Consider the following 24,562-nt stretch of genomic DNA (forward strand, 5'->3'; position numbering starts at 1 on the left):
TTTGTTTTGTTTGCTCTCTGGTTCCTCATGGTTTTGTTGCTAGCAGTAGCTGTAGGAACATGGCTACCACTTGCAGCGCAGGTACAAACCAAAGAGAAACATCAATCTCAGTGCTATCATCAACACCCAGTTGTATTAATAAGTAGACAGGATTTGTTACAAACTGTATGTGGGTTTTGAACCGCTCGAGTCCTGGAGGTATCTGGGAAACAAACTTATTCATCGACTGAACACTCGTCAGCTAGCTCTTCATTACCTCAGTTTCTATCTGGGAAATGCAGAGAAAATCGCAGAGTTGACGTCATATGATGCTGAAACACGGCGGATGAAGCTAAACGTTTGGTTATAGTCATTTGTCTTTGTGCTTCGTGTCAGTCAAATACTGGAAAGCTCTTTCAACTGGTTGTTGAAACGCTCTGAGCGATTGCATGAACAGTTTGAGGAACAACTTTGCGACTCTGGAAATGAGATTAATCCTCGCAGGTCTTCCTGTTTTGGTCGCACGATGACCTTGAAATCCAGCCTTCATTTTTCTGTGAAAAATGCAGCGTGGTGCCGACTGAACAGCACAGGAGAACCAATCTACAGCCATTACACTCACTGTGCAATCAATATTCACTTCAGAATGATAAGTTGTCTATTTCCACTTTAATAATCATGTCAGAAGAAGTTAAACAGAACGTTAACTGATGTTTTTAATGACACAATCATCTGATCTAAACCTGTAACGCCGTCACGTTTCTGCGTCTCGTCACTGAAGGTTAAACAAAGTCCGACATTTAACACGAGACTGAACGGCTTCCTGCAGCTCACCTGAACAAGAATAACACTGCTGGTTACTTTCACTATGAACTGGTTTATGTGTGAATTAATTGCATGTAACTCAATAAAATGTCCAACATATCATTTATTATTTCAATTGTGTGTCTGATTTGAATCTTCATTACTTTGACGACCTCTTGGTATAAAAAGAACAGATAACGTCTCTCCGTTGGGAATATTTGACCTCTTATAGACACTTTGAACCAGAAATCAATAAGAAACTGATTCAATAATAATCAAAGATCTTATCTGGAGTTGAGAAGTTTGTGGATAAATATTTGAAACTGCTTAAATCTGCCAGAAAGTGTCAAAAAACAACCCAAAGTTAAGTGAAGTGTATCAGAAACAACGCTGTTCTGTTAAATCAGAGTCACACGATCACGATAAATATGACAAATCATGTTTTTTATAAACATTTTAATGTGTTATTTATACAGTTAAATCAACAGGCAACATGTAACAACAGTAAAAATCTCAGACTACATTAAAAAAATTACATTTTTATTTCTCCTTCTCTTTCTACGACATTATTTCTACATTTATCAGAACGTGTTTATTAGATAAACAATTAACAACAGCTGCTCGTTACCGTCATCGTGTCTATTATTATTATTATACAGAACGTCTTTAATCACTACAAAAGATACAGATTTGTTTTTTCCCCTCACTGATCCCCCCAAAAAAACTGCAAGAATCACTTGTATGCTAACACACTTATAGATACAGTACAGTTTTAATATTAGCAAACCAAACAACAAAGTCTCAGAGACACCTGAATGAAAAGCACCAGAGGACGAGCAGAGAAGCTGAATCTGCATTCTTCAAAGGAAACAAGATGTCGTGTGTGCACAGAGGTGGTCAGAGGTTCGGTTCTGTCGGGTTCTGGTTTTATTCCCTCGTTAGTAAAAACAACTGGAAGGTTTCTGTGACACGGTGGGTGAATTTTCTGGACGTGTGAGTTTTTTTTTAATTGATATTTTGTTAATTTACCACGACGTTAAAGCTGCACTTACAAAATATAAAGAATATTCTACTAACAACAGAAACACACAGCAGGACTCAGACACGTTCACTGGTTCAGTCTGGTCGGCCAGATTAACTAACAGGTGTGATCGCTGGCAGGTGAGTAATCAGACTGATTAGCTCGTTCCAACCATTAGAGAGCTCCACACCCTACTTAGATTAAGACAATTTCTTTGTATTTGGCACTTTTCTGATATCTAACATGTAAATATACAAATTGGGCTGTTTAATTAAACAAGTGCTCATTTGCATGAATGTCCAGAACGGGAATCTGAACTAAAAATGTGGATTTTACACATTTTCTTCGCCTGTTTTGTACTTTGATTCCTCGTTCCTCACACTTTTGTGCAGGAATTATTTTACATTTTACATGATGAACACGTGTTTTTTAAGAGTGCAGCCTGCAGGAAATGAAGTGTGTCAGATCTTAACACGGATATAAATCCCTTCCAAAACTAAAAAACTGAAGGAATCCTCCAGATTTTAAGCACAACAGGTTTGTATCTGGTGCTGAGAATGAACTGCAAACTGTCGTGAACACAAAGTGTCTGTCACACATGTTAGAATACAGAGCGTTTGAAGCTCGAGCGGTCAAATTCATAAATTCAACGTTGTCAAACAGGTTTGATTAGTTACACACTGCTGGTCGATTAGGAGATTAAAGCACACCGCAGGTTACTGTAAGTTACAGTCAGTGAGGAGAAGAGGTGGTGCTGTAAATCATATTCTAAAATATTTCTGGTTCACATCACATTAGATATTTAATTTGGTTTATGTCAGGCAACACAGACTGATACGTATACGTGATTAAATCGTACTTGGAAATAATAAAACTCAGGGTTCGTGTGCATTTTGTGAATCAGATTTCTGGTTTTTTATCGTCACATTAAATATGTTGTTCCACGTTGAAGTCAAAAAGATAAGAGAGAATCCTTCAAACTGACCCGAGAACACACAGTAAGCTTTTCTAATCTGAAGAATGAAGATGTTGAGGGCTGTTTGTTGTTGTGTCAGTGTGGAGGATCCGCTCTTATCTTGTGTTTCAGAGGAAAGTCGTTTCTTTTCCAGAGATATCTCAACATCAAGAAACCTCCAGGTTCAGTTTGGATTTAGCTTCAGCTCAGATTCACCTAAAGCTTCCATAACTTCACTGCCATGTATCACGCTGACTTTAATATGAAATATTAGACTTTAAAACATTTTAACTTACTGCAGAAAAACTGGGCTGAAAAGGTCTTTTTGAGTCACAAGACAAAGGGGGAGAGAGGAGGTGGAATGGCTTCAGACGCTCCACTTAATGTCCCAGAACAGAGGAGCTGCTTTCTCTGTGGCCGTCACCTTGACCTCCATGACGTCCATGACCGCCTCGCGCTGGTGAGGACGTGAGGTCACCGGGTCTTCTTCCATTGGATGGGCTGGAGGAGGGAGACGCAGAGAAAAGTAGGGAAGTGAGTTTAATTCAGGACAAAAAGCTGCTTTTTTAACAGCTGATCTCTGTCCTCGTTATATTGCAAACGCAGGCTGTTAAGCGAGCTAGACGTCCGATCAGGTCTCGTCCTAAACCGGCGATGCAGCTCCTTCAGAGAGTGTTCTGACGCATCTGTTCCTCAGTGTGGTGGGAGAATAGATCTACATACGTAAACATGTGAGACAATGTCTGAGAATCTGTCTGAAGAGATAACGACTCACACTCTGACGTCAAACACGCTCACAGAGAAAGCTTTGTTTTTTTAGAAATACCTGTGAACGCGTGCAGAGTCTTAGCTAACGTACTTACTCGGCATGCAGGTGATCAGAGGCTCCTCCCACTGGCCGCCTGGCTGGCATTTGATCACAGGATTCAGTTTCTGCACAAAACCGTCCTCACAGTAGTACCGGACCTTCGTGTTGGTCTCATAGCGCATCCGCCTCTTCCCAAACACCTTGGCGAAGGGAACCCTGGGGGGCTCGCCGCAGGACGCTGTTAGATGGAGAAGAAAATGGAGGGACGTGAAGTTTCCTCCTGACTATAAAAGAATAAAGTAAAGTGAAGATTTTAAATGAACTGAACTCACAGATGCCCTTCTTGCAGGTGTAGGACAGGTGGTAGTTGCAGGGCACGTCGCTCCAGTGGCCGCCGTCATGCCACACCATCACCGCGCAGTCCTCGCCGGACAGAAAGTAGCTGTCGGGCTGACCCGTGTACCAGTTCTCATAGAGCTGACGGAGAGCAGAGCAGATGAAGGAGAAAACAAAGAGGAGCTGCTGATAGTTTCCATCTTAGACGATCACAGGATGCATTTCAAAGATTCAATGAATCTGCAGCAGGTCGACGCACACAAACTCAAATCTAATCTCACCAGCGGGTTTCCGTCCGACCAGCGGAAGTCTCCCTCGATGGTTCTGTCGTTCAGTCCGATCCACTGATATTCTCTGTATTTGTCTGACAATGAGAATGTGTGAGGAGAGAAAATAAGAGAGAGGTCACTGTGTCGTAGTCGGATGCAAGATGTTTGAGCAGCACCGCCTGGTGTCACAAAGAGCATTAAAGGGATATTCCGGTGTAAGTTTAATCCATGGTCTAAATCACCGTGAAACTGTGTTAGACTCCCTCTCGAGAGATCAAGTTAGCAGACCGCTAATTTACGGAGTTTTATCAACCTCAGAAACGACCGCACGACAACAATACACTCCAGTAAATGGATCCAAATATAAACCGCCACCAAAAAGCCACAAATAATGCTGAGAACAGCACCAAACTTCAGCAACAGTACAAATAGGGTCTCAGCACATAGTCCGGGGCATCTAACCTCCGCTAGCTTAGCTGGATTTCTATTGTGAAGCTAAAAACAGACTTCAACTCTCCTCCATCAGCTTCCGGGTCGGGGAAGTCCCGACGCGACGATTACCGAGTGCGGTTAGAAATGCTCAATTCCGTTCTTTTCCCTGTCCGCTCTCGATAATAACTGTTATAAACTGGCAGGTAAGACACATATGAACTTTGATTGCTTTTCCATGGAGTCATAATCATACATTTTCAGCGGACAGGGAAAAGAACGGAATTGAGCATTTCTAACCGCACTCGGTAATCGTCGCGTCGGGACTTCCCCGACCCGGAAGCTGATGGAGGAGAGTTGAACTCTGTTTTAGCTTCACAATAGAAATCCAGCTAAGCTAGCGGAGGTTAGATGCCCCGGACTATGTGCTGAGACCCTATTTGTACTGTTGCTGAAGTTTGGTGCTGTTCTGAGCATTATTTGTGGCTTTTTGGTGGCGGTTTATATTTGGATCCATTTACTGCAGTGTATTGTTGTCGTGCGGTCGTTTCTGAGGTTGATAAAACTCCGTAAATTAGCGGTCTGCTAACTTGATCTCTCGAGAGGGAGTCTAACACAGTTTCACGCTGATTTAGACCATGGATTAAACTTACACCGGAATATCCCTTTAAAGCGACTAAAAGAAAGAAGTAAGTTATTTCTGAAACTGTTTCCTCCTTTTTCTAAATACAGCAAGATGCAAAAGGTGACCAACCTGAAGACCAGGATTTAAAAAGATCAAATATTTGAGACCAGCCAGATTACTGTAAAGTACTTGTTCTAGTTTTTGTCGACAGCTTCATACACTTGATGTTTTACACTGCAGTGAGGTGATAAAGACTCCTGGTTATGTAAAGACGACTTCTTTCTCACCTCACCTATCAGTAACCGTCTATAGGCTCCATGGAAACTACCCTCAGAGTAAAAACACAGTCGGCAGAGGAATGTGAGATAACATCACATCGCCTCGCTTTCTCTAGGAACAAAACCAGATTGAATGAGAGGGAGGACATGAAACGGTCGATGTTGTGTCTCGTCTGGATGTTTTGCTTTAAAACAAACTCATCGCTTTGGGTTTTCTTCAAGAGTCTGAATTTGGAGGAATGTTGAGAGGAAAGATGTCAGGTTTGATATCTGCAGCAGGAAACGTGTCTGCAAACATCTGAGAGAAGAAGACGGACGCCTGCTCACATCGTCTCAGGGATTATACAAAGGAGTGGAGCAGCATCTCTAACGGCCAGCAGGAGGCGCCACTGAGTGCAATGAGCTTACTTCACTTTATCACCTCAGTTAACAGGTTTCCTAACATCCTGTTTTCCTTCCTGATGTGTGAGGAAGTCATTTTATCTCTCCTGGTTTGAGTTTTTTGACAATAAACCTTGAAGATCGTCACCTAACTTTCAGCTCTGACAAAAACAACAAACGTGGTTCGTTGTTTCCCCTGATGGAAATTGTGTCGATCCAATATTTTGGAGCTGATATTCAATCGCACAGTGTGACATAAATGTGGTGATAAGAAATTAAAAGTGTTTGTGAGTTAAATCCCAGAGATCTGAACCAAACACCTACACTTTTGCAGCACAAACCACAGTGCTGAACAAACTCACTCGCTAACAAGCTAATTCCTGTTTCCTTGGCTCCATTAAATCACTTCTCACTCATGAAACCAGATTTTTCACCAGAGACTCGTTCTTCAGGGTGTTTCACGTCGTACCGTTGATGTAGTCCTGCTCCTCGGGGGTCATGACGGACAGGAGATGTCCTCCACACATGCGGCAGTGCTGCTCGGCCGCCTCCCAGCTCTGCCTCTTGGTGAAGTGACGATAACAGAAGCCCTGAAACTTCTCCCAGCCGGGCTCACAGGCCTCCATGTCTGCACGGGGCGGAGTCGCAAAGAAAATGTGAATTATCTGAAGTCTTTCAGTGTTCGTGTCTCTGTGTTTATCAGAGAGTTTTCTACCTGTCTGGCACAAGTCTCCTCCGTAACCCGGCAAACACAGACACCTCGTAGATTCACCGTCGACACAAGTGCCTCCGTTCAGACACGGATTCTCCAGGCAGGCGTCTGCACACAGGTGAAGACGCAGCATCTCAGATATTCATACAATAACAACATTTCAGAGGAAAACTGAGCAAAGAAAGCCAATAACCAACTTGGTAACATTTATATATCAGGTACTATAGACAAAAAGCTTTAATGTGACTCTTTCCAAATTTAGTTTTCACGCCAAAAGTAATTTTTTAACTAAATAAATTGTATTTATTTTGTTTCCTGAAGCCCAAAAAACAAATTTAGAGGTTTTCAAAACATCAAAAACGTTTTTACAGACTGATTTACAACCACATTTAGTGATCAACTTTCTTCCTAATGACTTGATATCAATATTTCCTGTCTGTTTTGATTTGTACTAATTTGTTTAAAAATACCACTTTCTTTGAGTCAAAGCAGCAAATTCCATCTAAGTTTCTGTGTGTGACCCTGATTGGTTTCACTTTATAAATATAAGACAAATAATTTTGACTTGAAATGACTGAAAACTTAATTATACCAATATCACAGGATGTTAAATAAGCTTTTAAGCACTAACGTGGATCGTATCTGGGATAAAAGCTGCAGTCTGTATCAAATAAATGTTAATATTTTTGTTTAACACAATGCAAACCAACAGCTTTCCTGATATGATAATAATAATCAGTGTCACTTTACATTAATAACTAAATGTTTGAGGAGAAATTAGGTCAAATTTAGCTTTTATGTTATTTGTCTGCAGGATAGAGATGACATGAAAACACCAGCAGAGGGCGCCGTCACATCAGCTGTGAGACTGACTGACTTTCTGCAGTGTAATAAAATGAGAGTTTGGTTTCAGGAATAAATAATAAAGAAACATTTTTTTTTTAAATCATGTAATTTCTACAAATAAACAGGGTTAGGGTTCAAACATCATATTTAGTACTTTTAACACTCTTTATTAAATCACTTTTTATGAGATCTGTTTATGTTAAGTGTTGCTTTAAGAGGGTCAACACTGTTTATTGCTTTAAGCAGTGATGTACAATGTTCCCAAAAGTCACACTTGAGAGTAAAAGTACAAATATCGTGTTAAAATATTACTTAAGTAAAAGTTAAAGTCATCCATATGAACATTACTCAAGTAAAAGCCTTAAAGTATCTGATATTACATGTACTTAAGTATCAAAACTACAAGTAAAAGTATAAATAAGTATATTTACATGTATGTGTATACTGTTTACTACGGGTCAGATCTGATTTTCAGTATTTTTCTGATATTTGGAATCATTGTTTTGTTTTTTAAATCTAACTGACAATAAAATATGTTAATTAAAGATGTTATTTCTGCTCTGAAGTTATCAAATAAATAAAGTGCAGAAAAACAATAAGTGGCAGAAGTCACCAGTTTTAAAATATACAAACAGCTCGACTTTGTAACTTTCAGATTTTTATGATTCAGTAAAATGTTTATAGAAAACATCTCAGTTGTTGTGATCTGAGAGGTTTTGTGGTCGTATTATTGAACAGTGTAATAAAGGATAACTGGACTTCTTGTGTAACTCAGTCAGGAGCTTTCTGTGTTTCTCTCTGAGGATTAATTAAATATGGGAAGCTAATCTCTCTGTTTGTGCCGAGTCAGCTCGAGGTGCTAAACTGCAGCGTCCTGTAAATCTCCGTCCTGATTGGGCAGTTTGTTTTTTTAGAGACGTCCCAAGTGAACGATAAAGCGGCGTCACACCAGCTGCTGGTTCACAGCTTTGACTTGATGTTCAGGTACCTGACAGGCCTCCTTGACTGACTGCAGACACTTTGGCAGCAGGCAGGGCGGCGGCCATGGCGGTCTGCTCCTCGCCGCCTCTCTGGACGGACTCTGGGAACGCCGTGGGAGCGCCGTGGGTCGGACTGGAGGTTTCCTCCTCGTCCGGACGCCACGTGCACATTTTGACCGAAGGCTCGTCCGTGCTGGTCTCCCCTTCTCCTCCCTCTGATCCGTGTTCTGTCGACACATCAGTTCATGTTCACACCAGACTCCACTGACAAAACCAGTGATTTTACCTTGTAGACGCCAAAACCGTCTCCGCTCGTCCTTTAACTCTTCCAGCAGGCGACAACTCTGGTTTGGTGGAAATAAATCCTCAATTCACAAAATCAGATGACATATAATACTCACACCTGCTCGCCACCTGAACCAGCTGTACATTAGTAACATATTAGTACCTAAATCCATGTGATGTAATTATTAGTTTGCAACATCGAGTGAAATATGCTTAAAGGAGTTGTTGTGTTGTTCTGGAGAAGAAACCCAAACTCTATACTTTAATATTTACAGTATTAAAGATGTAATAATACAAATGTTTCCCATCAGTGAATAAAGAAGCTGTTCTCAGAGGAATAAAAGGTACCAGAACACTGTTTGAAGTTGGAAAGGTGGCAGGGTCCGCCACATATAAACAAAGTGAAACTCCTTTAAGATCAGTTTCTTTATTCAGTTCATTCAGTCATTGAAACAAAGAGAATTTGATCTTTCTCATCTAATCTACGGACTGCTCCTTTAAGTTAGCTAAAGTTTGATAGCTTTGATCCGTCTCACTTTTACAATGTCGTGTGAGTGTTTTAAGTTCTCTCACCGTCGATGCTGCTGCTGGTGATCTCAGTCACGACCTCGCGCTCTGTAGTGACGTCATCAGACTCCTCGGTGACGGGAGGCTCGGCGCTGTATTCCCGATCGGACCGGGACTCCTGCGGCGCCGAGGACGAGGGCTCCGCTTCCCAGCCGGGCGTGAGGGTCAGATGAGGGATCAGGGTGATTTTTACCTCTGATTCAGGAGGCGTATCAGTGCCGGCCTCGCCGTCAGCTCCCTCAGAGGAAGTGTGGTCCGTAGAGAGTGTAGTCAGCAGGAATCCTCGTCTCACCTGTGGACCTTCTCCAGACGACTCACCTGATCCCTCTCCATCTTGTTCCCTCTCCTCCGGATCACCGTCTGTGATATTTTGGGTGGTGCTGAGGAATACTTCAGGGCTTTCTCCCAGTCCCTCCTGCTCCTGTTTGTCCTGGATGTCCTCCACAGGTCCGGCCTCAGATGAAGCATTGCTTTCAGGTATGAAGGTGATAATCTCTGGGGAGCTGGCGTCCACCTCCGCTGAGTGCGGAGACAGCGTCACAGACACAGAGGATGTCAACAAAGTGACCGGATCACTGTTGAGGACACCAGAGTCGTCTGTGACCGTGAAGCCCTCTGCTGTTGTTTCTGCAGGATGGACGTGTCCGCTGTGTTCTGGTTCTGCCTCCTCCTCTGAGGCGCTGTGGGGCGTCTCATCATCGTGATCAGCCGGCGTGGACGACTCCACGGTTACACCAAGGTGCTCCTGAGTCGCATTGTAAGCTGTTAAAAGAAGATGATCTGGAATTATATGTTAACAGTAACTACAGCATGACATCCTGACATTAATGCTCACTGTGTTATTACCTGGATCAGACGTAGGGATCATGTCAGAGGTGGCAGAGATGTTCGTACCAACCGGACTCTGCGTGACGGCCTCCTGTGTTTCCTCCTCTCCAGACTCCTCTTCTGTTGGGTGGATCTCAGGCGTGCTGTTGTCAAAAGACGGCGACGGCACGGTGGAGTGAACATCTGTTTCCTCGGTGTGGAGCGCAGTAGTCAGCGCCGGCGTCTCCTCGACGGCGCCGGCGCTGGAATCTTCAGGCTGCCCTGAAACATTGTAAGAGGTGCTCGAGTTGACGAGCTCGGCTTCGGAGGCGTGATCCAGCTGGACCTCTGGAGTGTGGTCCTCTTGTAGGACGGGAAGGTCGCTCCCCTGAGGAACATCTGGAGAGCTGCTGAGGAGCTCGTCTGAGTCGGGTCCAGATGTTGTGCACGTACACGGTGTATCGGTGCTGTCAGTCGCAGAGATGTGATGCTCCGAAGTGTCTCCGCTCGCCGTTGACGTTGTTGCTTCAGTTGTGGGTGAAGTGGCGTCTTCGCCGACAGCTACGACAACAGCAGCACCAGGAGACGCTGTCGGAGTTACGTGAGACTCGTCGTGTTCTGTGTGTGGGTTCTCTTGGTGTTCTGTGTGCGGGTTCTCTTGGTGTTCTGTGTGTGGGTTCTCTTGGTGTTCTGTGTGTGGGTTCTCTTGGTGTTCTGTGTGTGGGTTCTCTTGGTGTTCTGTGTGTGGGTTCTCTTGGTGTTCTGTGTGCGGGTTCTCTTGGTGTTCTGTGTGTGGGTTCTCTTGGTGTTCTGTGTGCGGGTTCTCTTGGTGTTCTGTGTGCGGGTTCTCTTGGTGTTCTGTGTGTGGGTTCTCTTGGTGTTCTGTGTGTGGGTTCTCTTGGTGTTCTGTGTGCGGGTTCTCTTGGTGTTCTGTGTGCGGGTTCTCTTGGTGTTCTGTGTGCGGGTTCTCTTGGTGTTCTGTGTGCGGGTTCTCTTGGTGTTCTGTGTGCGGGTTCTCTTGGTGTTCTGTGTGCGGGTTCTCTTGGTGTTCTGTGTGTGGGTTCTCTTGGTGTTCTGTGTGTGGGTTCTCTTGGTGTTCTGTGTGTGGGTTCTCGTCGTGTTCTGTGTGTGGGTTCTCGTGGTGTTCTGTGTGTGGGTTCTCTTGGTGTTCTGTGTGTGGGTTCTCATCGTGTTCTGTGTGTGGGTTCTCTTCAGGTGCTGGCTGGTAGGATTCTGGGTAGCTGGCCTTCTCTATAACCTCCACGACGTCCTCTGTGGACTCAGACGGAGGAGTGACGGTCTGATGGAGGTCCAGCGTCTCCAGCGTCTCCTCACCGTAACCCGGTGTTGTGGACTGAGCCTCCACAGGGCCCAGCTTCACAGGATTGGCCGTCTGTGCGTGTTGGACCTCTTCGACCCACTTTGCCGTCACCTCGCTCGGGCTGAACTCCTCCTCTGCAGGATTAGTTAAGAAAATGTCCTGGCCGATGTCCTCCGGCTCGGTGGCAAGAAAATCCTGAGGGGAATCTGTGTAAGGTCCATTATCGCCTGGAATAAAGAGCAGAATAAGAACATGTAATTTTTAATATCCAGGGTTCTGATTGGACTTTCCAGCCCTGTAAGATCTGGACAGGATCGCGGGTGAAGTCTTACTTTTGAAGCAGTAGACGTCGTGTCGAGTGTGCACCTCGGGGAAGCCCGTCTGGTTGCTGTAGCGATACACGGTTCTGACTCCAGGTTCGCCGCCTCCGCAGCGCTCTCTGGGGGTGACGATGGGGTAGCGCACGCTCCCGTCCGCCAGCCAACCGGGACTGCAGTGGTTCAGCCCGTCGTTCCAGGCGGCGTACAGCTGAGCGGTGGTGGTCAGCTCGGCGCCGTGACTCAGACAGTAAGCCTTGGCCTCCCAGAAGGTGAAGCGCTGGGGGGCGGAGCCATGGAACACCTCACCTTTACAGGAAGAGACAGGTGTCAAGATTTGGAGATAATTGTTTTTGCACCAATCTCAGATTCTGCTGGATTGATTTTCATGTTTCTATTAACCATCCATTACAAGACAAGAAGTATTCTGCTGGTCTCACCCTCGATGTTCTCCACGTAGCAGTAGACGTCGTACAGCTCATCCGGCTCCAGCAGTCCGTAGTTCCTCACTCCTGGCAGTCCGTCCATGTCCCCGAAACATCCCTCTCTGGGCATCTGAATCGGATATCTGTGGAGGGAAATATCACACAGCGCTGAAACACTGAGCACCTCTTCTTCTGGTAATGGCAGCACTCCAAACATCGCACTCGTTTGAGCTCTTTCTGTTTGGTTTCAGAGTCGACGAGTGCCTCTCAGCCTCTCGACGGTCTGATGTGCAGATGTAGAGAGCTTATCGAATGTGAGCGGAGCTGAGTGGTCCACTATCAGCCCCTCAGAACCGGACGCCCCGCTCAGCCGTGTGGACGGCAGCGTGTCGGTGTAGCAGCTTTAATGTTGTCGTGTTTGTTGATTTGGACTGAAGCCAAATGCACACTGTGAGCGTCTGAGTGCTGGAAATCATAAAAAAAAAACAAATGCAGACTTTCGGAGCTGAGAGGCCACTTGATCCAGAGCTGAGTGACGGGTTCTGGTTGACATTGGGCCGTGTTCTGCCAGGTACTCACCTCACCGAGCGGTCTGAGAGCCAGCCGGCGTCACACTGCTCGTATCCGCTGTGGTAGGCGGCCAGGAGCTGTTCTGGAGAGGCAATCTGAGCCCCGATGTCCTCGCAGGCCTCTCTGGCCTGCTCGAAGGTGAAGGCGTAGCGGCTGGATGCATCACGGTAATGGAACACCACCCCTGTGAAACAACAACAGCTTTATTTATGAGCTCTGGGTCCTGTCAGGCAGCATTAGAGGCTGAGTGGCACAGAGAGGACTGTCAGAATAATTTCATGAGCATTTTTGGGGAGTTGCAGCTCTCCTGGTGAAGCTGGTGGGAATTCAGAGCTTTTCCAGATCAAGTTGACAGGATTTATCTGAAACACAGAATGTCATCTGAGACGAGATAGAAGCAGCAACGAAACATCCTGATGCATCAGAGTTATTAGTTCTTTAAATATATAATATAGTCATTGAAAACAGTGAAGTTTCGTAGCAACTGAAGTAGCTCGAGACGGGTTATAAAAAGGAAAAAACAACCAAGAAATAAATAAAAATACTCCAAAACTCATTAAAACTTAGCAGAATTAGCTGTTAGCACCTCCTGTTAGCAGTGAACATGTGGATGTTCAGACAGCTATCACTGGATCACTGTGATACTGAAGAAAACTTAAAAACATGATTTTTCTAAGGCAAGTTCTGCACATGTGAGGAGAGACTTTTTAGAGGATTTCTAAGCAGATTTATGAAGTCATCCTCTCCTCCCTCCATGTTATTGATACTTTAAATATGTAATACAGTCACATTGAAAACATTCAAGGCGTCCCCATAATGATAATTTCTCTCTCTGAACTGATATAAAGTCAGGTGAAGTTTCGTAGCAACTGAAGTAGCTGGAGACTAAAAAAACAACCAAGAAATAAATAAAAATACTCCAAAACTCAACAAAACTCAATTAAAACATTACAGAATCAGTTGTTAACACTTCCTGTTAGCAGTGAACCTGTGGATGTTCAGACAACTGTCACTGGATCACTGTGATACTGAAGAAAACTTAAAAACATGAGTTTTCTAAGGCAAGTTCTGCACATGTAAGAAGCGTGAACGTCATCCTCTCCTCCCTCCATGCTGATGGAAAGTCAGGCGAAGTCGCTGCGATCAATTAAATATTAAAAAAAACATCACTTTTCATCTGATTACTATAATGTGGGACGAACGTATGGTGACGTATGAGAAGCATCATCTAACTTCATCTTCTCCTGTTTATATCTAACAGAGTCGTACTTGAGAGATCCACTCAGAGATGATGTATCAGCTCACAAACGACTGCAGTCAGAGAATCCATAATCTATTACTCTGTGTGTGAGACGATCATCCATCACTGCTGCTGTGTGTGTGTGTGTGTGTGTGTGTGTCACAATAAAGATACAGAAATACGAGAGACACTTTTCTCTATTACCCAGAAGACACTCTGTTCGTCCTTGAGTCTTTTCATGACGTCCAATGAATCACTTTTCACAGACAAACACACGTCGACTCACAAACGGCTTTTCTGTCAGTGACTGGTTTGATTTTTTACTTGTTTTAGAGTAAAAACAAAACAAAAATATTCACTTTTGATTCATAAATTCATGCATGAAAAGCCTAAAAATATGTACAATACTCATAATATTTGATTCTATTGTCCTCGTCTTGATTAATGAGACGGTGAATATTCTGAATAATTAGTTTTTTCTTGATTAGTTGCATGCATCCTTTGTCTCGCTCACCTTTGACCTTGATGTGAGCCAGGTCGTCGGCGTCCTCCAGGCCCTGCTGCACCTCGCAGCGGTAGAAGCCGGTGTCGTTCTGCCTCAGGCCCTCCAGCCGCAGGGTGAGGTCGGCGGGGGAATAGGCGTAGTTGAGCAGCGAGGCTCGGTCTTTGTAGGCCTCGTTGACCCTCACCCTGTCGCCGCGGGCGACCAGGATCTCCGTCTCCGTGCCCTGAGTCAGAACGCTCCATTTGACGCGGGGGAGGGAGAGCACGGCGTGGCGGCCGTTGGTGGCGGGAGACGGCGGTGGGTGAGCCAGAGACACCAGGCAGGGTAACGTCAGAGAGCCGCCCAGCACGGCGTTCTCAGACTGCGAGCGGGGGATGGTCACCTGGAGAAGCTTCGAATCATCTGAGGAGAGGCAAGCTTTAAAGTAAGAGGTGACATTTTGAGAATTCTGCTCATACTTGTTGTGGTCGAGTGACGACTGATGCCATGACTGAGTGTTTAGTACAGAGCTGGAGACAGGAGACAGTTAGCCTAGCTTAGCATAAAGACTAGAAGCAGGGGGAGACAACTAACCTGGCTCTTCATCTAATAACCCCTAAAAACCCTCAGACACCCGCTAACATGCGGCTTTATCTTCAGTGTGAATGGGATGTGGTGAAGTTCAGGCTGTTGGCTTGTTAGTACTTTTCCATGAACACTGTACAGGACACGCTGAGTTTGAAAGACAGATTGAAGTTGAAGATATGACAGAAACAAAGTGGCTTCATGCCTGCAGCGAGAGGTCTCACTCTTATTGAACTTCTCTGTCAGCTCTGGAGAAAGAACGATGTGTCTAAATCAGGATTTTATTGATTAAGGTTCGTTTGTTTTCACCAAAAAAACACAAACGGTCACTGGTTAACTGCCTTTTCTTTGCAGTGTTTACCAGTGATAAAAACCTGAGTAAAACAGCTAAGTTTGGTGTAAAAGTGTCATAAACAACACGATGCACTGCAGGAGTTATCGTGACATTGCACCCTGACTTTGAGTAAACTTTTGGATATCTCTGTCCTGAACATTGTTGGAAACATCTCTGATGATGTCAGCACATTACAAAAGACACCTATGAGGACCTTTTCAGTCATTTCATCCGTGCATTCCCTGAAATAACCTTTTTTTTTTGCTTTTCCAGTTTTTTTGCAAACTCCTGCAGCCAGTTATCAGAGGAACATCGTGACCTTTACAATAATATCCACGCTGGAGCTGGCTACAGGCCTGTAACTTGTTTTTTTTGCTGCCTCATCGCACAAAATGACAATATTATAAATGTCCGGGTTGTAAGCGAAGCTCAAAAGCAGCTCTGCCAGGTGGCTGCAGTTCCTCCTGGTCACCAGCAGAGGTCAGGCATCATCCTGCTGCAGGCGACATGTTCTAATCTCAGGAGCAGTTTGTGAATTCTTGCTTTCATTGTGCTTCTGTTGACACAACTAAAGGAGAAGACATCCAGCCCATCAGCTGACCTTGATGTTCTGCGACCTCCACAGTGCACATGTCGGCAAAAACAATGACTGACAGGAAATGATTAAAGAGCGTCCCGCTGCCCTTAAAAAGTCAGAGGTCATGTGTGATTTAATGGCGCGGCGGATGGGCGGGGGGCTCGTACCTGGCTCGTGGTGGGGGGTAGAGGACGACGGCAGGACGAGCAGACAGATGGCACACAGCAGCACAGGTAGGATCGCATCCAGTCTGAGGGGGAAAAGGCAAGAAGGGAGGGGGAGCGACGAGAGGATGGAAACTGAAATGACAACAAACTCTGCGCAGATTAAAACCTAAACATTTTAAAGCATCTCAGTGGTTGTTTGACCCGATGTACAACAGCTGTCAGCTGTCTGAGACTTCCTGCACACCAACGATGCAATCTGAGTTCAGATTTAAAGGTCACAATATGATTTGACTTTCGATCTTCACGTTTCTTTAGCACGTACAGCTCAGGCATCATGAGACCGTCACATCTGGATCTGTAAAGATCAACAGGTCTTTGGTTTTACACCCTCACAGCTGACATTTAAATTAAAATTTCTCCTTCAAAACTAACAACTTGACTTTATCCTGGTGGCTTCCTGCAGTAACCAGCCAGCCTTCAGTTTAACAATAAACAACAAAAGATAAAAATTAAGTTGGTGAAGAAGTTTGGTTTCTCAAATCTTTTCAGAGTGATCCATCCTCCCAAACAAATCAATCAAGGATCTCTGAAAAAAGGAAAATAAACCTGAACATCTGCGTTTCCTTCAGCACCAGTCAGCTGATCAGCAAGAGGAGAGTTTTTGGGTTGTGTGTGTGTGTGTGTGTGTGTGTGTGTGTGTGTGTGTGTGTGTGTGTCGGCCTGTGTGTCCTTGGAGCTGTGGCGCTGCTGTGACTCAGACTTCAGGAGCTGCAGAATGTGAGCTGAATTCTGATTCCCTGGATTCTCCCCGGAGGGTCGGACCGGAGCCACCGACCACCAACTTCACTAGATTTACCATCATTACCACCTTTTCTCCTCCACTATGTTCACTTCTCTTTCTTCTGCTCTGTTTGTCTTTGTTGTTATTGTGATCCTGTTTTTCTGCTCGGGGATAACTTAAAGGGACAGTTCACCACAAAAAATAAAATATACTTATTTTCACCTCTTGTGCTGTTTTATCCATCCAGACTGTTTTGGTGACCTTCTTTATGATATAATGGATATAATGAATCAAAAACTCAACAGCAATGTCTCTTTCCAGAAATCCTGACCCAGTTACTGAAGATGATCCACAGAGCTCGTTGTGAGCAGCTTCATGTAGGAACTATTTTCTTTCTGTTTCATCCTGGAAAAGGAAGCATGCACTTCTAACAGACGAGAGGCGACAGCATCACTGATGTTTACATCCGGCCTCTCGTCCACGTACACCTTCCTCTATGTGGTGATCCGGTTGTGGACTGTAGATTATCTCGAGTTACCGGGTCATGACTTCCGGAAAGAGACACTGCTGTTGAGGAGAGACACATTATTTGACCAAAAAGCTGCATGAGGCGACTGCAAACAAGATCTCAGCAGCTGACTTCACCTCTTTTACTTTCAGTCTGAGGCACTTGTGCAGCAACTTCCGTTTTGTTTTTTCATATTCTACACCAAAATATCTACGTCAGGTTTGTAACAGAATGCTGCAACTCTGTTTTACTGTGAAGCTCCAGAAATACGACACTTCACCTGACTTTATATCATCAGGAGGAGGAGAGGAGGACTTTATATCATCAGGAGGAGAGGAGGACTTTATATCATCAGGAGGAGGAGAGGATGACTTTATATCATCAGGAGGAGGAGAGGAGGACTTTATATCATCAGGAGGAGAGGAGGACTTTATATCATCAGGAGGAAGAGAGGAGGACTTTATATCATCAGGAGGAGGAGAGGATGACTTTATATCATCAGGAGGAGGAGAGGAGGACTTTATATCATCAGGAGGAGAGGAGGACTTTATATCATCAGGAGGAAGAGAGGAGGACTTTATATCATCAGGAGGAGAGGAGGACTTTATATCCTCAGGAGGAGGAGAGGATGACTTTATATCATCAGGAGGAGGAGAGGAGGACTTTATATCATCAGGAGGAGGAGAGGAGGACTTTATATCATCAGGAGGAGGAGAGGAGGACTTTATATCATCAGGAGGAGGAGAGGAGGACTTTATATCCTCAGGAGGAGGAGAGGAGGACTTTATATCATCAGGAGGAGGAGAGGAGGACTTTATATCATCAAGAGGAGGAGAGGAGGACTTTATATCCTCAGGAGGAGGAGAGGGGACTTTATATCATCAGAGGAGGAGAGGAGGACTTTATATCATCAGGAGGAGGAGAGGAGGACTTTATATCATCAGGAGGAGGAGAGGAGGACTTTATATCATCAGGAGGAGGAGAGGAGGACTTTATATCATCAGGAGGAGGAGAGGAGGACTTTATATCATCAGGAGGAGGAGAGGAGGACTTTATATCATCAGGAGGAGGAGAGGAGGACTTTATATCATCAGGAGGAGGAGAGGAGGACTTTATATCATCAGGAGGAGGAGAGGAGGACTTTATATCATCAGGAGGAGAGAGGAGGACTTTATATCATCAGGAGGAGGAGAGGAGGACTTTATATCATCAGAGGAGGAGGAGAGGAGGACTTTATATCATCAGGAGGGAGGAGAGGAGGACTTTATATCATCAGGAGGAGGAGAGGAGGACTTTATATCATCAGGAGGAGGAGAGGAGGACTTTATATCATCAGGAGGAGGAGAGGAGGACTTTATATCATCAGGAGGAGGAGAGGAGGACTTTATATCATCAGGAGGAGGAGAGGAGGACTTTATATCATCAGGAGGAGGAGAGGAGGACTTTATATCATCAGGAGGAGGAGAGGAGGACTTTATATCATCAGGAGGAGGAGAGGAGGACTTTATATCCTCAGGAGGAGGAGAGGAGGACTTTATATCATCAGGAGGAGGAGAGGAGGACTTTATATCATCAGGAGGAGAGGAGGACTTTATATCATCAGGAGGAGAGGAGGACTTTATATCATCAGGAGGAGGAGAGGAGGACTTTATATCATCAGGAGGAGGAGAGGAGTGACTTTATATCCTCAGGAGGAGAGAGAGGACTTTATATTCATCAGGAGGAGGAGAGGAGGACTTATTCATCAGGAGGAGGAGAGAGGCTGTATATCATCATGAGGAGAGGAGGACTTATATCATCAGGAGGAGGAGAGGAGGACTTTATATCATCAGGAGGAGGAGAGGAGGACTTTATATCATCAGGAGGAGGAGAGGAGGACTTTATATCATCAGGAGGAGGAGAGGAGACTTTATCTCATCAGGAGGAGGAGAGGAGGACTTATATATCATCAGGAGGGAGGAGAAGAGCTTATATCATCAGGAGGAGGAGAGGAGGACTTTATATCACAGGAGGAGGAGAGGAGGACTTTATAATCATCAGGAGGAGGAGAGGAGGACTTTATATCATCAGGAGGAGAGAGAGGACTTTATATCATCAGGAGGAGGAGAGGAGGACTTTATATCATCAGGAGGAGGAGAGGGACTTTATATCATCAGGAGGAGAGGAGGACTTTATATCATCAGGAGGAGGAGAGGAGGACTTTATATCATCAGGAGGAGAGGAGGACTTTTATATCATCAGGAGGAGAGGAGGACTTTATATCATCGGGAGGAGGAGAGGAGGATTTTTATATCATCAGGAGGAGGAGAGGAGGACTTTATATCATCAGGGAGGAGGAGAGGAGGACTTTATATCATCAGGAGGAGGAGAGGAGGACTTTATATCATCAGGAGGAGGAGAGGAGGACTTTATATCATCAGGAGGAGGAGAGGAGGACTTTATATCATCAGGAGGAGGAGGAGGACTTTATATCATCAGGAGGAGGAGAGGAGGACTTTATATCATCAGGAGGAGGAGAGGAGGACTTTATATCATCAGGAGGAGGAGAGGAGGACTTTATATCATCAGGAGGAGAGGAGGAGAGGAGGACTTTATATCATCAGGAGGAGGAGAGGAGGACTTTATATCATCAGGAGGAGGAGAGGAGGACTTTATATCATCAGGAGGAGGAGAGGAGGACTTTATATCATCAGGAGGAGGAGAGGAGGACTTTATATCATCGGAGGAGGAGAGGAGGACTTTATATCATCAGGAGGAGAGGAGGACTTTATATCATCGGGAGGAGGAGAGGAGGACTTTATATCATCGGGAGGAGGAGAGGAGGACTTTATATCATCAGGAGGAGGAGAGGAGGACTTTATATCATCGGAGGAGGAGGATGACTTATCGGAGGAGAGGAGGACTTTATATCATCAGGAGGAGAAGAGGACTTTATATCATCAGGAGGAGGAGAGGAGGACTTTATATCATCAGGAGGAGAGGAGGACTTTATATCATCAGGAGGAGAGGAGGACTTTATATCATCAGGAGGAGGAGAGGAGGACTTTATATCATCAGGAGGAGGAGAGGAGGACTTTATATCATCGGGAGGAGGAGAGGAGGACTTTATATCATCAGGAGGAGGAGAGGAGGACTTTATATCATCAGGAGGAGGAGAGGAGGACTTTATATCATCAGGAGGAGGAGAGGAGGACTTTATATCATCAGGAGGAGGAGAGGAGGACTTTATATCATCAGGAGGAGGAGAGGAGGACTTTATATCATCGGGAGGAGGAGAGGAGGATTTTATATCATCAGGAGGAGAGGAGGACTTTATATCATCGGGAGGAGGAGAGGAGGACTTTATATCATCAGGAGGAGGAGAGGAGGACTTTATATCATCAGGAGGAGAGGAGGACTTTATATCATCAGGAGGAGGAGAGGAGGACTTTATATCATCAGGAGGAGAGGAGGACTTTATATCATCAGGAGGAGGAGAGGAGGACTTTATATCATCAGGAGGAGGAGAGGAGGACTTTATATCATCGGGAGGAGGAGAGGAGGATTTTATATCATCAGGAGGAGGAGAGGAGGACTTTATGTCATCAGGAGGAGGAGAGGAGGACTTTATGTCATCAGGAGGAGAGGAGGACTTTATATCATCGGGAGGAGGAGAGGAGGATTTTATATCATCAGGAGGAGAGGAGGACTTTATATCATCAGGAGGAGGAGAGGAGGACTTTATATCATCAGGAGGAGGAGAGGAGGACTTTATATCATCAGGAGGAGGAGAGGATGACTTTATGTCATCAGGAGGAGGAGAGGAGGACTTTATATCATCAGGAGGAGGAGAGGAGGACTTTATATCATCAGGAGGAGGAGAGGATGACTTTATGTCATCAGGAGGAGGAGAGGAGGACTTTATATCATCAGGAGGAGGAGAGGAGGACTTTATGTCATCAGGAGGAGGAGAGGAGGACTTTATATCATCAGGAGGAGGAGAGGAGGACTTTATATCATCAGGAGGAGAGGAGGACTTTATATCATCAGGAGGAGGAGAGGAGGACTTTATATCATCAGGAGGAGAGGAGGACTTTATATCATCAGGAGGAGAGGAGGACTTTATATCATCAGGAGGAGGAGAGGAGGACTTTATATCATCAGGAGGAGAGGAGGACTTTATATCATCAGGAGGAGGAGAGGAGGACTTTATATCATCAGGAGGAGAGGAGGACTTTATATCATCAGGAGGAGGAGAGGAGGACTTTATATCATCAGGAGGAGAGGAGGACTTTATATCATCAGGAGGAGGAGAGGAGGACTTTATATCATCGGGAGGAGGAGAGGAGGATTTTATATCATCAGGAGGAGGAGAGGAGGACTTTATGTCATCAGGAGGAGGAGAGGAGGACTTTATGTCATCAGGAGGAGAGGAGGACTTTATATCATCGGGAGGAGGAGAGGAGGATTTTATATCATCAGGAGGAGGAGAGGAGGACTTTATATCCTCAGGAGGAGGAGAGGAGGACTTTATATCATCAGGAGGAGGAGAGGAGGACTTTATATCATCAGGAGGAGGAGAGGAGGACTTTATATCATCAGGAGGAGGAGAGGATGACTTTATGTCATCAGGAGGAGGAGAGGATGACTTTATGTCATCAGGAGGAGAGGAGGACTTTATATCATCAGGAGGAGGAGAGGAGGACTTTATATCATCAGGAGAAGGAGAGGATGACTTTATGTCATCAGGAGGAGGAGAGGAGGACTTTATATCATCAGGAGGAGGAGAGGAGGACTTTATGTCATCAGGAGGAGGAGAGGAGGACTTTATATCATCAGGAGGAGGAGAGGAGGACTCCATAAATCTACTTAGATATTCTCAAAAACGTCTCTCCTCACATGTGCAGAACTTGCCTTAGAAACATCATGTTTTTGAGTTTTCTTCAGTATCACAGTGATCCAGTGATAGTTGTCTGAACATCCACAGGTTCACTGCTAACAGGAAGTGCTAACAGCTAATTCTGCACAGTTTTAATGGAGTTGTTCATTTGTTTTTATTTATGTTATCCTTCCAGTCTCCAGCTACGTCAGTTGTTTTGTAGAACGCTGCAACTCTGTTCTGCTGTGAAGCTCCAGAAATGTTTTGAGGACGACGGAGATGATGACTGAAATTACATTTTTGTCTGAATTCTTCTTTTAAAATGTTTTTACATCAGCATCATATTTCACTGTCTGACCCTACAGAGCTGTACGTTGATCTCGGGTCCTGCTTGTCTTTGCATCTTTCAACAAATGTGTATTTCTGTGGAAGAATCAGGAGGTGAATAAATGTTGAGAGGCTCCTGCAGCAGGAACAGTCGAGCTGCGACCTTTACGTCTAACACAGACTCGGTGTCGTGTGTTTCTGCGGCTGATGAAACTTTATCTGTCAGCTCATCAGACACAAACAAACAGAAACAGGAGGAACAGCAGGTGACCTCCGACACCTCACCGACTCCTCGCTAACAAGGGCGAGACCTGTCAGCGCCTGAATCACCTGCAGGCCTGAATTAACAAGCAGCTCACCTGCAGGACATAAATCCAGACTCTCTAATCTTTAATACGAGGAGCCTGTGGAGAGACGAGGAGCTCCGCTGAGGACGGACGTGGAAAATCACAGACGCGACAAAAACTGTATGTCAACGAGTTCCTCCCTTTGACTGAAAGGGGGAATTAAACTAGAAATGATGGAAGGAAATTAGAGTTTGTTTTGTGGGTCTCAGCTGAGACACATTTCTAATCAAAACAGGATTAATAAATAATCACTCAGCGGCGTTATAATGCCTGAATTTGGCTCCGTCATTCCAAAATGAAAGCTGTAAAGACAGAAATGCCACCAGGGATAAAAACAGAGCTGCAGACGGGAGATGTACATATCCATAAGATTTAAAGGGCTTTTAATTCTATGAGGAATGAGTTGTACAGGAGCTGAACGTGAGGATCATACCGATCAGGAATCATAACTTCAAGTGACATCAAGACTTATACTGCAGCTCTGAAAACAATATGTCAATATTCAATTTGATTTTGATCAGTTTTGTTGTTAAAGAATTATGATCAAGATACAAGATATACTGAGTTAGCAGCAGAAGCTAACTGGTGACTGACGTCACGCAACCGTGATGCTCAGAAACTGACTGCTCAGTTATTCTCACGACGTTTGATGAATCGACACACGAGACAAAATTAAAAGAAAACAAACAAACCAGCAACTGAGTCAAAGGTTGGTCGTTTACAGCCAGAAAATCATAAAAGTAGTTTTCATTTGTGAAGTTTTTTTCTGCAAAAATCCAAAATCAAGTAGAGAAACTCGACTGTGTTTTTGTGGAGAGCGATGCAAACATCCAGGTTAGATCACAGAAATATATCTATATGGTTTTATTCATGTCTTTCCCAAACGTCAGACAACAAAAATGAAACGCTCACGATACTCTGATCAGCTTACAGATTTATCTGGTCTCATCATCGCTGGAGACAGTTGCGATACTGTCGATACACAACTCAACAGAACGTAGAACAAAGGTTTAGTCCTTTAAAACAGAGACTTCGGACACTATAATTCTCCTGAAAAGTGAGAATTAAAGCAGACAATCATTGAACGACTGAGCCAACAGACTGTCAACCTGTCAGCTTCCCGTCACGCCGGGTTCAGTTTCTCTCTACGTCAAATCGACTTAAGTCCTCCTGACAATCCTCCACCGACGTCTGACTGCTGAAATCAAACAATCTCTTCATTTCAAACGTATCAACTATCTGTCTGACTCGATCTCTTTCTTAGAAACAGAGACAGCGAGAGGGAGAGAGGTTCGTCTGTGGGGGAGGCAGAGCCGGCAGAGGACGCGTCCCAGGCAACATCACCAGTGCAAAGACAGGCATCACAAGTGGCTGAATAGTCAATGACTTCACCTTGAGGGGAAAAAAGGCGGCGGGGGGCCAAGAGAGAGGATGTCTGACCGCTCGGCTCTGCCAGGGAAGGTCATTTGAGGCTGCGGGCGAGGAGGGAGGGGGTGAGGACGGGAGGGAGGGGGTGAGGACGGGAGGAGGGGGTGAGGACGGGAGGAGGGGGTGAGGAGGGGAGGAGGGGGTGAGGACGGGAGGAGGGGGTGAGGACGGGAGGAGGGGGGTGAGGACGGGAGGAGGGGGTGAGGACGGA

At 45.0% G+C, this 24,562-nt stretch overlaps 1 protein-coding gene across 2 annotated transcripts in view; it reads right to left on the reverse strand.

The window, feature by feature from the left end:
- Positions 1–1,219: 1,219 nt before the first annotated feature.
- The window catches only part of bcan (brevican), a 28,049-nt gene continuing 4,706 nt past the window's right edge, over positions 1,220–24,562 (reverse strand). Inside the window, exons 2-15 of one of the 2 annotated variants that reach the window (XM_030394466.1) lie at positions 16,103–16,185; positions 14,470–14,862; positions 12,725–12,899; positions 12,161–12,288; positions 11,736–12,029; positions 10,122–11,630; positions 9,282–10,037; positions 8,432–8,650; positions 6,601–6,705; positions 6,355–6,513; positions 4,185–4,267; positions 3,900–4,044; positions 3,623–3,805; positions 1,220–3,260 (exon numbers count right to left, since the gene is read on the reverse strand). In XM_030394466.1, the coding sequence (XP_030250326.1) occupies positions 3,127–3,260; positions 3,623–3,805; positions 3,900–4,044; positions 4,185–4,267; positions 6,355–6,513; positions 6,601–6,705; positions 8,432–8,650; positions 9,282–10,037; positions 10,122–11,630; positions 11,736–12,029; positions 12,161–12,288; positions 12,725–12,899; positions 14,470–14,862; positions 16,103–16,185 (4,366 nt within the window). In that variant the 3' untranslated portion in view covers positions 1,220–3,126. Of the gene's footprint in view, positions 3,261–3,622; positions 3,806–3,899; positions 4,045–4,184; positions 4,268–6,354; positions 6,514–6,600; positions 6,706–8,431; positions 8,651–9,281; positions 10,038–10,121; positions 11,631–11,735; positions 12,030–12,160; positions 12,289–12,724; positions 12,900–14,469; positions 14,878–16,102; positions 16,186–24,562 lie in introns of both variants that reach the window. The other variant, XM_030394465.1, reaches the window with a different exon arrangement.

The sequence above is a fragment of the Sparus aurata genome, chromosome 17, assembly GCF_900880675.1.
Source record: "Sparus aurata chromosome 17, fSpaAur1.1, whole genome shotgun sequence".
NCBI classification, from domain to species: domain Eukaryota; kingdom Metazoa; phylum Chordata; class Actinopteri; order Spariformes; family Sparidae; genus Sparus; species Sparus aurata.